General features: G+C 47.1%; 1 protein-coding gene across 1 annotated transcript in view; it reads left to right on the forward strand.

Moving 5' to 3' along the window:
• Nucleotides 1-2,305: 2,305 nt before the first annotated feature.
• ADGRE5 (adhesion G protein-coupled receptor E5) overlaps nucleotides 2,306-14,635 on the forward strand; it is a 29,059-nt gene continuing 16,729 nt past the window's right edge. Inside the window, exons 1-4 of the mRNA XM_044670481.1 lie at nucleotides 2,306-2,567; nucleotides 10,667-10,717; nucleotides 11,814-11,957; nucleotides 12,805-12,960. Coding sequence (XP_044526416.1) covers nucleotides 2,537-2,567; nucleotides 10,667-10,717; nucleotides 11,814-11,957; nucleotides 12,805-12,960 — 382 coding nt within the window. The 5' untranslated portion in view covers nucleotides 2,306-2,536. The remainder of the gene's footprint in view (nucleotides 2,568-10,666; nucleotides 10,718-11,813; nucleotides 11,958-12,804; nucleotides 12,961-14,635) is intronic.

Genomic DNA, 14,635 nt, shown 5'->3' on the forward strand with positions numbered 1-14,635 from the left:
GAGAGAGAGGGAGGGAGGGAGGGAGGAAGGGAGGAGAAGGAAAGAAGGAAGGAAAGAAGGAAGGAAAGAGGGAGGGAGGAAGGGAGGAAGGATTGAAGGAAAGCACAGGCAGGTAGATAACTTATTAACATCATAGAAGGTACCTCAGAGGCCAACTAGTCCAACCCTGACATTTTACAGAGGAGGAAACTTGACTAAAAGGCTAAGTGACTTGCTTGTCACTTAAGACACAAAATTACTAAATTGGTAGAGTCAGGATTTGTGCCCAGGTTCTCTGACTCTAAATCCTAGTGTTCTTTCCTCTTTCCTGTTTAAAAAATTATGAATTTAACAATCCCCAATAAATACAAATATTTCACTTTACAACGAAAACAGATGGATTGGAAAAGGATTGCCTATGAGACTGAACTTCTTAGAGTTTAAATTTTTTAAGTTTCTATTAACTTCAACAAGGTAGCAACAAAATTGCCCAGTTGGTTTGTATCCCCTTTTGTTGCTACTCTTTTAAAAAATGTTTTATTTTTTGCATCTCTATTACTACTCAATAATTTACTGCCCCTACCCACAAGGAACCTTCCTTTAGAACAAATTAGTCAAGTGCATTGGCCAAGTCTGAAAATGTATGTCTCATTCTGTACCCAGTGTTCCATTTCACACCATTTGTAGAGCATACATCTCATACATCTGTCTCTCTCCCTCTCCTTCTGTCCCTTTGCCCCCCTCTCTCTCTCCTCTGTCACTCTGTCTCATTACTCTGTTTCTCTGTCTCTTACTACTCTCTCTCTCTGTCCTCCCTTTCTCCCTGCCTCTTGTCCCTCTTTCTGTCCTCTGTTTATCACTATTCTCTGTCTCTTGTCCCTGTTTTTCTCTCTCATTTCTTTGTCTGTCTGTCTGTCTGTCTGTCTGTCTGTCTGTCTGTCTCTCTCTCTCTCTCTCACACACACACACACACACACACACACACACACACACACACACAGAGTACAAAGTATTCAATAGGAATACTCCTTCCTGGTTCAGAGAAACTCCTTCTTTGACTCCAAAGGCCCTTCCTCTCTTCCTGGTTTAATGTTAATATAGGGGCTGGACCTGCGATTTCATAAGAATAGGGAATTCCCATGTGAGAATACTTCCTGTATCAATATTTTATCTTGCAAAAAGTCTCTTAGAGTACCATAATTTAGACAATTCGGCCCAAGTCACAAAGTCAATAGGTTTCTGGTCTTGACTCCTTGTCATCCTGGCTTCAGTGCCAGCTCTCTAACTACTCTCCCATCCTGCCTCGGATTTAGAGATGGTCAGGGGGAAGCCTGGTTTGCTCTAACGCAGATACCCAGGTATGGACAGTCACCAATGATCCACGAGAAAATATCAGCAAACAGTGAGAGGTACAAACTCCGTGGAAGTCGTTCTGTGTGTGTGACTGTTAGAGAAGAATATGAGTCTCATTGTCTATGTTATCTCTGTCCTTGCTTGTGTGTTTTCGTGGGCATTCTTCCATGGGTGGGGGCCTGTGCTTGTCTGTTTGGGAGTCCGTGTCCTGTGTTTATCTCTCTGTCTGCCACAGTGTCCTGTTTATGTGTCCCTGGTGTGTACTGCCCAGAGTCTGCAAGTGTGTGTCCCTGTGTGGCTCTCCTGTGTCTTGGTGCTGTGTGGATTCCCGGGTGGGAAATGCGGCCGCTCTCTCATTTGTCTCTCCGCTTGGGGCTCTGCCCCATTCACTTTGTCCTTGTCCGTGCCACTCACACATGCCGTCTGCTGCGGGTCCCCTCGTGAGTCGCTTGGTGTTTTGGGTGAAGGCTTTCCTGAATGTGTGTGTGCGCGCGCGCGCAGTCCCGCGGGGCTGGAAGTTGAGTGGGGATCTCTAATTGCGCTAGTCACCTGTAAGTGTGTGGAGGCAGCGTCGCGCTCTGGCAGTGTGCGCCGTTTGGGCTGCCCCGAGTGCTGGATGTCCTAGGCTTAGCTCTGTCTGCGTGTGGTTGCGCCGTGTGCCCCTCGTTTGTGCTGTCCGTGTATATCTGTGGCTGTGTCCCTGTGCGTGTGTGTGCTGTCCAGCATGCCTCTCTGGGGCTCTCAGGGTGTCCGGGGTGTGGGTGGGTGTGGGCACGCACAGCCTGCAGCGCCTGCGTGTATGCATGGGAGCTAAGCAGTGCCATGGGCTGCTCCTGTGTCCGGCGGTTGGGAGTGTGGAGTGGACCTCGGTTGGGTTGGGCTGGGTGACTAGCTGGGTTTCGAGAGTCTCATTCCCTCCTGAGGCGGGCGGGCCCCATTGGACGAGTTCAGGGGAGGGCCTAGCCTAGAAGCCGCCCCCCAATAAAGGCTCGGTCAGCGGGAGCCCTGCCCCTCAGAGCACTCGCGGGGATTCTTCCAGTTGTTGCTGCTGCTGCCGCCGCCGCCGCCTCCACCACCACCACCACCACCACCACCGCTGCTGCAGCCTCCGCCCTTGCCCCAACCGTCACTGATCCTGGTTCAGCCTCTGGGAGCTAGCAAGAGACCACTTTCACCCCTCCCCTCCCCCAGCTGTGGCCCAGTCATGCCAACTCCAACCCGATGCCTCTTTCTGGGTGAGAAGTCTGCCCCTGCGCTCGTCCAGGAGGGGAGGTGGGAGGAACAACAGTCCGAACCACATGGGGAGGTTATTCCCAGCAGGAGAAGCTCCTGGTTGGGGTTCCCTCATGCTCTATCTATCCTCTGGCCCCTGGCAGTGGCCTGCTGCCTTCTGATCCCCCATGCCCCCTTCCTCCCCTATCTGCCAGTCTAGCCTCTATCCCTGTATACCACCTTCTGTCCCCCTGCTTTATCCCTCTGTGTATCAGTCCTCCCCTCCTTTCATCTGCTCCCTCTGTCCTCCTACCTCCATCCTGTACCGTACCACTCTCCATCCTTTAACCTCTATCCCTCTGGCCTCCAGCCTTTACCCCCTTATCCTATAACTAGCTGCTGACCTCTTGCCTTTGACCTCTGGCTTGCCCACCCCTGTAACACTGAAAGCACCTGCTGACAGTCATATCAGAAGAAGAAATCATGAGAAATAGGTGCTAGTAAGACCCCACCCTCAGATGGATCCAGCCAGGGAGGCTCTTTTGGGCAGGCTGATGAGGTGAGGATGCAGATCGTGTGGTGCCAGGTTCCCTGTCCATGGGGATCGCTTCTGGCTTCTTCTTACCCTCTTGCACGCAATTAACTCAAAGCTGTTTCCTAGCATCTTCTCATCTCTTAGTGCCATCCATGGGGGTTGGGGGAGAGGGGGATAGCCATGGAAATCCCTGGAGCAGGATTTAGTCTATCTCACTCTTCCCTAAGGTGTCCCTAGTGGGTGGGGGAATTGGAGCTGAACAGGTACATAGAAGTTTCTGGGTGACCTCTGATTTGGTCACTTCCCTTGATCCAAACAAAAGGGTTGGAGGTGTGGGACATGATGCAAGCAAATGGACTGGCTTTGTTGTTAGAGGTCCTGAATTCAAATGTGGACTTGCTACTTACTAGCTATAGGACTTTAGAAATGTTCTTTTCCCTCTCTGGCCTGTTTCTTCCTCTGTAAGATGAGGAAGACTATGATCCCTTCTACCTTCTACCTCTAAACCCCATCCTTGATCAGACTCCATCCCTGAAAGCAAGTGGGATAAAGGAGGGAAAAGCCCTCGAGAAGGTGAGAGGAAAAGGGTCTCAAATTCTGGCTTTGACTGGTAGTCTCTAGAACCCAGCTAGTCCCAATCTCTCTGAACTTGTTTCTGCATGTGTAAATTATTGTTATTTTTCAGTCTTATTCAGTCGTGTCAGACTCTTGTGATCCCAAGTAGGGTTTTCTTGGCAAAGATACTGGAGTAGTGTGTCATTTCATTCTTCAGCTCATTTTTTACAGAAAAGGAAACAGAGGCAAACTGGGTTAAGTGACTTGTCCAAGGCCACATGGCTAGTGAATGTCCAAAGCTAGATTTGAACTCAGGAAAATGAGTCATCTTGACTCTAGGTCCCTTGCACTGTCCACTTCGCCACCGAGCTGCCCACCATGTGTAAAATGGGAACAAAAATACCCATCTTGCCTACTTTGTGACCTTGTGTTAAGGAAAATGCTTTGTCAACCCTTCAAACTCCATAGAAACCAGAGTTTAGATGGTTATTTTTGCAGCTAGCCTGTCCGGGTCATTGGCTCTCACCACATTGTGGCTTCTTCTCTACTTCCTCTTCTCTGTATCTCTTGAGCCCCACCCCATTATAACTGTGATGTGGGTCAGCTCTGGTTCCTTGGCAACAGAGAAAACAAAGTGGGGTAAGGAACACCGGTTTGGGTGCAGATAGAGGCGGGTCCAACCACAAAGACCCACCCACCTCCTCTCCCCCAACCCCCACCTCTATCTCTTCTACCTGGGGCACTTGGGGTCTGTTCTCAGTTTTGTATGGTACAAGAGAACCAATTCTGGGATTCCAGTCAAAGGTCTCAGGTCAAAATCTCTCTCTGGGTCTCAGTTTTTCCATCTTTATTTGGAGGACTACATGATCTCTAATGACCCTTCCATTTTACCCGTTCTGTGAGATAAATAGATGCCTCATCAGATAAAGGGCTAGAACCAGACTCAGGAGAAGAACTGAGTTCAGATCCAGCCTCTGGTGCTCAGTGCTATGTGACCCTAGGTAATTCACTTAACCTTTGTCTGCCTCAACTTCCCCACCTATAAAATGGGGACAATAATACCGTCTACCCCCCAGGGTTGTTGTTGTGAGGAGCAAATGAAATAGTATTTGTAAAATAATTTGCAAACCTCAAAGTCCTACATAAATGCTGACTATTGTTATTATGGTGGTTTCTCCGGGTTTAGGGCTGGGAGGGAGGGTCAATGTGGTTGGCATATGTGACTAGAAGCTCAGGCCTCTTTCTCCCTTAGATTCATGGAATACAAGAATCAGAAGGGACCTTCTGATAGACTCCAGATTTTGCAAATGGGGAAAGTGTTTCATATGGATTATTCATTTTATCCTCTCAAATAGTCAATGAAATAGGTACAACTTGTATTATCCTCATTTTGCAGAGAAGAAAACAGAAGCCTAGAGAGGGTAAATGATTGGGGCTAATGATGACAGCTGGAGATCTTTCTTCCTCTTTCTTTCTTTTTCTTTCTTGCCTTCTTTTGTTTGTTCCTTCCTTCCCCATTCCCTCCTCTCTTTCCCTCCTCTCCCTCCTTTCCTCTCTCTCCCTCCCTATCTCTCTTTCTCCTTCCCTCCCTCCCTCCTCCCTCTCTTCCTTCCTTTCTCTCCATCTTTTCCAGGCTAGAAGTGTAGTGACCATTCACAACCCAATCTCACTGCTGATAGGTACAAATGCTTTAATTTGTTCCCCTTTTCTAACCTGGGCAGGTTCACCCTTCCTTGGACAGCCTGGGGGGCTGCCATATTTGTGCTAGACATAGTGTGGACACCTAATCAACTTTAGCCCTGCTATAAATAAGAACTTCTGAATTCAAGTAACCTACCAGCTTCAACCTCCCTTGGTAGTAAGGATTACAGAGATGCCAAAAAGATGACTTCTTCAGGGCCTCTTTCAACTCAAAATTTTCCTTATACTGGAATCAGAGTCAGGCCAAACAGGTAGATGAGGGACGAATTGAAGCTAGAACTCAGGTTTCCCAATGCCTAGTCTAATATTGTCTCCATTACGTTGTTTCCCTTCCTCTTAGGTCTGAATTTGTAAGGTGCTTTGAAATCTACAGAGGAAATGAGAGAGAGACAGAGACAGAGAGAGACAGAGGCAGACAGACAGAGACAGACAGAGACAGACAGACAGAGACAGAGAGAGAAACAGAGACAGAGAGACAGACAGACAGAGACAGAGACAGACAGAGAGAGACAGAGAGAGTATGAAGTAACAGTGCCAGTTTCCTCAAATAGATCTTCCAGATAATGCCTGGGCCCCATAGGTGCTCTGGCCCTGGAAGTGGAGGTGGAGATTGGGGCAGAGCCAATTTAGGAGCTTCAGTGAGCCTAGGGGGTAATCCCAGCCCCAGACAGCCAGGAGTGGAGGAGGGAAGCCATAGATTTTCCCGCCTGCTGGTGGTGGGGATGGTGCACCAGATGGGATGGGTGGGGAGACTCGGAGCCAGGGATCGGCTCCTGTCCCAGCTTCTGTTTGTGGAGTTTCCAATTCCTTTTCCAGATGGAGGCTAGACGGTCACTCAGATCTGAAATGGGGGTTGGAGGTATGGAATCTAGGGCACACCAGTCTGTACCCTTCTTTTCCCCTCCATCCACAAAATGGCCTCTGCCAGCACCACTACTTCTCCCACCCTGCCCCGTTCTGCCAAGGTCTTGCCTCTGCCTCCTCCTTTACCTTCCCCACCAAACAGAGAAAGGGAGAGGCCCGGGTTGGGGCTTCCACCAGATGTGCCGGAACTGCAAAGGCTGGGAGGGTGGGGGTTGGGGTAGACAACAAAAGGAGGCCTGGGTGATTTCAACTATTTGGCCGTGCCTAGGAGCCAGACTAGAGAGGGAGCCCCCACCACTGACCAGGACAATATTAGAGGGAATATATGTGTATGGCGGTGGTGTTGGGGGTGGAATCTAAGGACCCAGGTGCCCAGCTTCATCCCAAGCCCCAGCTCTTCTCCCCTTACATAGATGACTAGAAGACAGGGCCAGCCTTGCCAAGAAAGCCTAGGGGTCATAGAATAGCCGCTGAGCTAGAAAGGTCCAGAGGGCTCATAGAGGCCAATGGCCTCACCTTACAGAGGAGAAAACAGAGGCCCAGAGAAGGGGACGAATTTGCCCAAAATCACACAGCTAAGTAGCAGGGCTAACATTCAAACTCAGGTTCTCTGCCTTAAAGCTTGTGCTTCCCTCGCCTGCGGTGTAACCCTGTTCTAGGTCTGTCTCTGCCCACCACCCGCCTTCTTCTGCTGCAACCTTCCTGGCTCTGAAGCTCTAGCTCCAGAATTCCCCTTCGAGCCTGAAACTCATCAGGGGCTCAAACCAAGAGCATCCAAGGGTGACTCAGCCGTTCCATCCTATCCAGGAAATGAGTCAGTGCCCGCCCTCCACTCTGCCATTTCTCCATGACCCTCTTCCCCCTATCCAATCCTCAGGCTCTCTCTCTCTCTCTCTCTCTCTCTCTCTCTCTCTCTCTCTCTCTCTTTCCCTCCCCCTGACTGACAGTGGATGGCCCTCTCCAGTCTGTATTAATTTTGATCTCCAGATCAGCCTCCCTTGGCTGTCTCAGAGAGTGCCTGGTTCAACCTGGCCCGGATGAGAATCCCACCTATGGAATCCATAACTAAAAGTCATCTCATCCCTTGCTTATAAACTGTCCTCGGTGATGGGGAACCTACAATCCCTGGAGAAAGTCCATTCATCTTTTGGATGAGATATTTTCCCTAGAAGAGAGGATGCCATCTGGCCATCTACCCTTATCCCTGTGCCCCATCTCCTTCTTCAGCCTCCACCCAAAGGGTCTATGTATTCATGGAACTCAGGAACAAAATAACAGGAGTCTCAAGAGCTGTAAAAGTAGAAAAGGTCGCATTCATCATCTGGTTCAAATCTCCCATTTCATAGATGAGGAAACTGAAGTCCATCTAAGTAGATGACTTGTTCAGGATTACACAGGTGATGTTGCTCTTGTTTAGTTGTTCAGTCACCTCTAACCCATGGACTTTTGTCTCTGGGATTTTCTTGGAAAAGATACTGGAGTGGTTTTGCCATTTTCTTCTCCAGTGTGCCCCCATTTTATAGACAAGAAACTGAGGCAAATAGAGATTAAGTGACTTGCCCTGGGTCACACGACTACTAAATAAGTGTCTGAGGCCAGATTTTTATCCGGCTCTTCTCGACTCTAGGCCCAGTGATCTTGTCCACTGCACCAGCTACCTGCCCCAACACAGGCACAGAGGTAGGAAGTGGCAAAGCCAACATTCAAACCAAGGTCCATCAACTCTCTGGATTTTTCTCTGGTACTTTGCTACTTCGAAGGGACATATCCTGGGAGAGGGAGGATGACATTCTTGGGGCAAAGAGATTCCTCCCTCACCTCCCAGGCAGGAAGCCTAGAAATAGGGCCTTAGTGAATCCAATCAAGTAAAAATCAACTCCTTAATTAAAATAACATAAAGATATGGGTCTAATGACCCTTAGACCAATAGCCAAGCAGAGGAACGGGCCCCACTTGGACCTGCGTTCCCATCACCTTTCCCCTCTCGGGGGCCAGTTCCTATGGCCTGGCCCCCTCTTCCCAGCATGGAGTACTTTCCTTGGGGAGAGACGGGTAGTGAGAAAGAATGCTGGGTTTGGAGTTCCACTCTATGGCTTTACCATCAGTGGAAACTTGAACAAATCACCTTACCCTTGTGGCCTCAGTTTCCTGATTTATAAAATGAGGGCATTGGACAAGATGACTTCTGAGATCCTTTCCACTTCAGGATCCATAAAACTGTGTTGTAGGGAACTCTGAGCTTCCCCAGGTTATAGAAATTAGAGAAGGAGAAGGTCTTAGAGGTCACCCAGTTTAACCCCCTAATATTACATATAAGGGAACTGAGGCACTAGGTGGAAGAAGAGATTTCCCCAAAGTTCCACAGAAAAATGGAGGGGAGGGGAGATAGGAAGAAGGGCTTAGAAGGGGAGGTAGAGATAAAAGAAAGGAGAGTAGGCAGAAAATAAGAGACTCCAGCTCTCTTTCCCTCTCCCTGCATACCCCATTCTTTCTTTCTCCAACATTTTTCCTTAGCCTAGATTCAGGGTTTCTTCTCTGCCTGCAATTCCAGTCTACATTGTATTCTAGCTTCAACAACCATCCTGATGGTAGACTTTGCCAGCAGACCATTAGGAAAGCAGGTGGCAAAGTGGATAGTGATGAGCCTAAAGTTAGAAAGACTTGAGTTCAAATTTGACCTCAGATACTTCCTAGCTATGTGATCCTGGGCAAGTCGCTTAACTCTGTTTGCCTCAATTTCCTCATCTGTAAAATGAGCCAGAGAAGGACATGGCAAACCACTCAAATATCTTTACCACGAAAACCCCAAATGGGGTCATGAAGAGTCAGACCCAGACTGAAACAGGTGAAAACCAGTGACAAGAACCATTGGGGAAATGCAGAGTTTTATGCCCCAGGTCACAGAGAATCAAAGGGCACTGTTAAACCTTCAGAATCTTAAGGACAGAGATGGCACTGCGCTTTTGTTTCCCTTCCCCATTGGATAACACAGTGCCTGGCACAGAGGAGGCACTTAAATGATTGTTGAGAGCAGCTTAGCCAACCCACCTTTTGTTTTGAGGGTCAGCATTCGGTGAAACTAGGGGAGAGACGTAGTCAATCATGGAGGTTGTGGCACAGACTCGGGGCAGGCAAATTTGCCCAGGGACATTGAGCTGAGACCCAACTGGGGACCCTTTGGGCAAGAAGAGCATGAAGGCAATTTTTTAAGGGCAGCATAAAACTTCTGAGGGGCCAGGGAGACTCCTTGTTGGGATTCTTTATTTGTTTTTACTTTAGGAACTTTCTTGGGAATGTTTGAATACCTTTTTATAAAATAGGTTGTCTGGTTGACCCTCTGGGCTTCAAGGCAGTGATGGGCAAACTTTTTAAAGAGGGGGCCAAAGGAAAGGAAACACTCATCTGTCGGTCTGTGTCTAAGGCAACTCTTTCGAAGTTTCATTGTATTTTATCCTACTCATTGTATTCGTCAGATTAGGAATAATGTCACTCCGCCCAATAGAATGTTTCAGGGGGCAGAATCTGGCCCACGGGCTGTAATTTGCCCATCACTGTTTCAAGGGATCCTTCCAATATAATTCTGCTGCTGTTTTTTTTGTTTTTTTGTTTTTTTGTTTTTTTTTTTTTAACATTAGATGATAAGTTCCTTGAGGGCAGGGACTGTATTTTGTCTCTTTTTGTATCCTCAGTGCTTAGCACAATGCCTGGGGCATAGCAGGGGCTTAATAAATATTGACTGATTAGAATCTTAAACTCTAGCCAGGCAGTATATTATAATGGGAGGAACCCTAGGTTGGGAGTCAGAGGACCCGAGTTTGAATCCTGGACCTATTACCTGTGTGACCTTGAGCAAATCACTTCTGTTCTCTCTGGGCCTCAGTTGCCCCAACTATTAAAAGCAAAGTTTCAACTGGATGATCTTTAAAGTCCCTTCCAACCCTAAATCCTATGATTACTTGCAAGTTCCCACAGGACAGGGGCTAACTAGGTCATGGGCTCATAGAACTCCAGAGTTAGGAGGAACTTTACAATGGATCTAGGCCAATGTCCTCTTTTTACAGAGGAGGAAATTGACTTTTTGAAAGAGGAAGCAATCAGAGCAGCCAGATGGCTCAGTGGATAGAGCACCAGGCCTGGCATTGGGAAGTCCTTGGTTCAAATCTGGTTTTAGACATTGCCTAGCTGTGTGACTCTGGGCAAGTCACTTAACCCTAATTGCCCAGCTCTTACTGAACCCAAGTCTGAGCTGGCCTGCAGGGGCATGACAAGCCTGGGACTTTATTCCTTTCTTTCCTTGGAGTCAAAGGACCTGGGTTTGAATCTCTGCACTACTAATTATCGGTGTTACCTGGACCAAGCACATTATGTGACTTCCCAGGGCCTTGGTTTCCTTATCTGTAAAATAAAGGGGCAGATAGATGATCACTAAGGTCCTACACTCAACATGTTCCCCTCTTTCTATTTCAGGGTTCTGTGTTTTGGTCCTTTTGGAAACTGCTACGGCCCAGAAATCAAAAAGTGAGTATTCTTGGAACCCACCTCATTCACAATTAGAGACTAAGGGAAACCTTACTGGGGGGAAGAGAGAGGCCTGATCTGGGGAGCAGGATGTAGAGATGTCCCGTCTACAATTCAACAAACCCCTCTCCAAGCCCTCGAGCTATATGCCCCCTCCAACACCTGCCATCCTGACTTGAGATTGAATCCCAGCCCTGTGGTCCTGAGGAAGCCAGGGCCTCAGTTTCCTGATCTGTAAAATGGAGATGATAATACTTGTGTCATGTACCTCACAGTATTGTGAAGGGAGCCCTTGGTAAGCTTTAAAGTCTGATGGAAATGTATCTTTTTTAAAAAAACAAACAAACCTTTATCTTCCACCTTAGACACAGTATTGCATACAGGTTCTCAGGCAGAAGAGCAGGAAGGGCTAGACAATGGGGGTTAAGTGACTTTCCCAGGATCATACAGCTAGGAAGTGTCTGAGACCAGATTTGAACCCAGAACTTCCCATCTCTAGACTTGGCTCTCAAACCACTGAGCCCCCTAACTGCCCCTAATGTGTTATCTTAAAAAAAAAATTGCAGGGGCAGCCAGGTGGCTCAGTAGATTGAGATCCAGGTCCAGAGATGGGAGGTCCTGGGTTCAAATCTGACCTCAGACACTTCCCAGCTCTGTGACCCTGGACAAGTCACTTAACCCCCATCACCTAGCCCTTACCACTCTTCTGCCTTAGAACCAATACTCAATATTGATTCTAAGGTGGAAGGTAAGGGTTTAAAATTTTTTTTAATTAAAAAAATTACTAGCCTCACCATTTCCCAATCACTCCAATTAAGTGAAGAGAAGAAATAGGTCTTATTGTTCTCCTTCACTCAATTTGCCAGGTTCACAGGTTAGCTGTAGATAAGCTATGGACTACCCAATCCTAATAACCCTAATCAGGTGTAGACCTGAAGCTAACAATAAATACAACAAAGGTTGGAGCATCATCTTTCCATTTACTCATCTGTCAAATGGGGATAGCAGTCATTATGCTGTATACCTTAAAAGGATTCTGTGACAAATATGCTTTATAAACTTAAAGCATTCTAGAAATCAGAGTTGTTACTATCAGCTTTATTCTTCCCACCAGTTTCTTGCCGTCCCCGGTGTCCCTATAATGCCATTTGTATCAATGGGACTCAGTGTACCTGTAAGGATGGATTTGCTTCTGTGAGTCAGAAGAAATACTTCAATGACCCTTTGGAGATCTGTGAAGGTAAAGAAGCCATATCACACTAGTGCGAGGGTCGGGAACAAGAAAGGGCAGGGGAAGGAAACCAAGGAATCCTACCAGGTAGATGCTTTCTGAAGAGGGGGAGGAGGCAGGAGCCAGGAGAGAAGAGGGGCCCAGTGGTGATGGGGTCAAGAGGCTGGAGCATCTCAGTGGCAGCCAAGGATCCACAAGACCCATTAATTTGCTGTGGTCCTAGTGGGCCTGTTGGTACCTCAGTTTCCCCATCCAGTCAATGGGCGCTATGCTTGGTGATGGAAGAGATAACTCCACAGGATCTGGGATCTCACCAGTTTAGATATTCCCTCCAATAAAGCAGCTCATATAATCCTTCCAACCCTTCCCACCCTTGTCCAAGTCTTCTCCTTTGGCTTTGACTCACACAAACTTTGGTTCTCTCCAAGGTGCTAGGGGTCTTTCTCACTTTCTCCTGATCTCTAGAGGAGGCTCATTGCACATTCTGGCTTGACACAGCCCCTGAATCTGTCCCCTTCCATTTCATTACTGCTTTTCTTTTCTTTTCTCTTATTTTCTTTTCTTTTCCTTTCTTTTCCTTCCTTCCTTCCTTTTCTTTTCTTTTCCTTTCCTTTCTTTTCTTCTCTTCTCATTCCTTTTCTCTTCTTTTTCTCTCTTTCCTTCTCTTCTCTTTTTCTTTTTCAGTCCCAAGCATTTCTTTCCTCATCCTCCCACCCCTTTTGGAAAAGAAAAAGAGGAGGGAAAAGCCTCTGGAACAAATAGCATTTTGTAGTCAGATGAAACAAATTCCCCCATTGGCCATGTGCAAAAATGTGTGTTTCATTTCTTTTTTTTCTTTTCTTTTCTTGTGTTGCAGATATTAATGAATGTGCACCACCCATCAGTATATCATGTGGTAAGAATGCAGACTGTGTTAATACAGAGGGAAGTTACCACTGTACCTGTATCTCTGGATATGAACTTCCTTCTAAGAATACAACATTCCCAAATGAGACTCTTAATAAATGTCAAGGTAAAAACCCCTCTTGCATTCGTTGACCAGCCTGGCAATCAATGAAGAGCTTCCTGCTGAGGCTGACAGCAGAGAAGTCTCTCACTGCCTGGGCCATCTCTGGCCAGGGCCTTTTACCTCATCATATGGGTCCCCTCCATCCTTTCCCATCTACCTCAATTTCTTGGGCTCTCTCTGCTCAAGGTTCCTTCTTTTCTTTTATATTGAAAATCCTTTTCTTCCATCTTAGAATCAATACTGTATTTTGGTTCTAAGGCAGAAAAGCTGTAAGGGCCAAGCAATGGAGCTCAAGTCACTTGCCCAATATCATACAGTTAGGAAGTATTTGAGGCCAGATTTGAACCCAGGACCTCCCACAAAGTCATCTAGCTGCCCCCAGCTCAGGGTCCTTTTGCTCCTTACTCTACTGGCCACCTCTTTGCCTTGGGAACTCTCCCCTTTTCTCTGTTTGTCCATCCTGGCCCAGGCCCCCTCACGGAACTTCATCAAAGTACTTTGGCCATACATTGGCTCAGGGCTCGAGATCTAAATTCCTTTCTGAGTTATGACCCAAAAGAAGGAACTGAGGTCACAGTCTAAGAAGGGTTAGAGACTGACCAACCTTGCAGTGTTGCCTCGTGAAACCCAGTGTTCGGGAGACAGATGGAGGAAGACTATTTTGAAAGGGTCTAAACCATTGATTCTCTCAATACAGATCAGCTCCTGCCCTGCCTTTTGTGTAGTCTTAGAGAGAATGGTTGAGGCAGGCGCTTAGAGACTGAGGCACCTTGGAGACTCACTCAACCAGTATGTGGCTAAAGAGAAACTTGAACCCAGGCCTTCTTAATTCTGAGGCCAGCTCTCTCTCCACTATACCACACTCCCACTCTTATCCAATATCCTCTACCATTCCTTTGCCCTCTGTTGTTGTTCAGGCTTTCCAGTTGTGTCTGATTCTTCATGACCCCATTTGGGGTTTTCTTGGAAGATAGCGGAGGAGTCTGCCATTTCCTTCTCTACTTCATTTTACAGATGAGAAAACTGAGGCAAATGGGGTTAAATGACTTGCCCCAGGGTCACACAGTTAGTAAATAAGTGTCTGAGGCAATATCTGAACTAGATCTTCCTGACATCAGGCCCATCTCTCTATATCTACTGTGCCACCTAACTGCCCACTACCCCCTCTAAATAGACCATTTCTTTTATTTTTTCTTGTGTCCTTTCTTCCCTCCCCCCCCACCCCCATGTGCTCCATCCTGGGTAGGACTCCCTTTTGGCTCAGCCTTACAAAAACCCAACAGGTCAGCAACAACAGCTTGAATTTCTAATAGCACTGAAGGTTTGCAAAGCACACCCTTCGACTAGAAAGGAGTATGCCTCTTTTTCAGCAGAACACGGCACCTACACAAAAATTGACCATGTATACAGCATAAAAACTTCACATCTAAACGCAAAGCACTCCCTTCTCTCCGAGACTTCCTCCCATTTACACTGCATCTATCTCCTTTATATACACAAAAATGTTAGGTGTCATCTACCCAAGACTTCTCATCTTGAGTGCAGAAACTAAGTTTTTGCCTTTCTTATTGTTTTAAATCTTTACCTTCCATCTTAGGATCAGTACTAAGTAATGGTTCCAAGGCAGAAGAGTGGTAGGGGCTAGGTAATCAGGGTTAAGTGACTTGCCCAGGGTCAC

Source organism: Gracilinanus agilis, chromosome 1 (genome assembly GCF_016433145.1).
Source record: "Gracilinanus agilis isolate LMUSP501 chromosome 1, AgileGrace, whole genome shotgun sequence".
Taxonomy (NCBI): Eukaryota; Metazoa; Chordata; class Mammalia; order Didelphimorphia; family Didelphidae; genus Gracilinanus; species Gracilinanus agilis.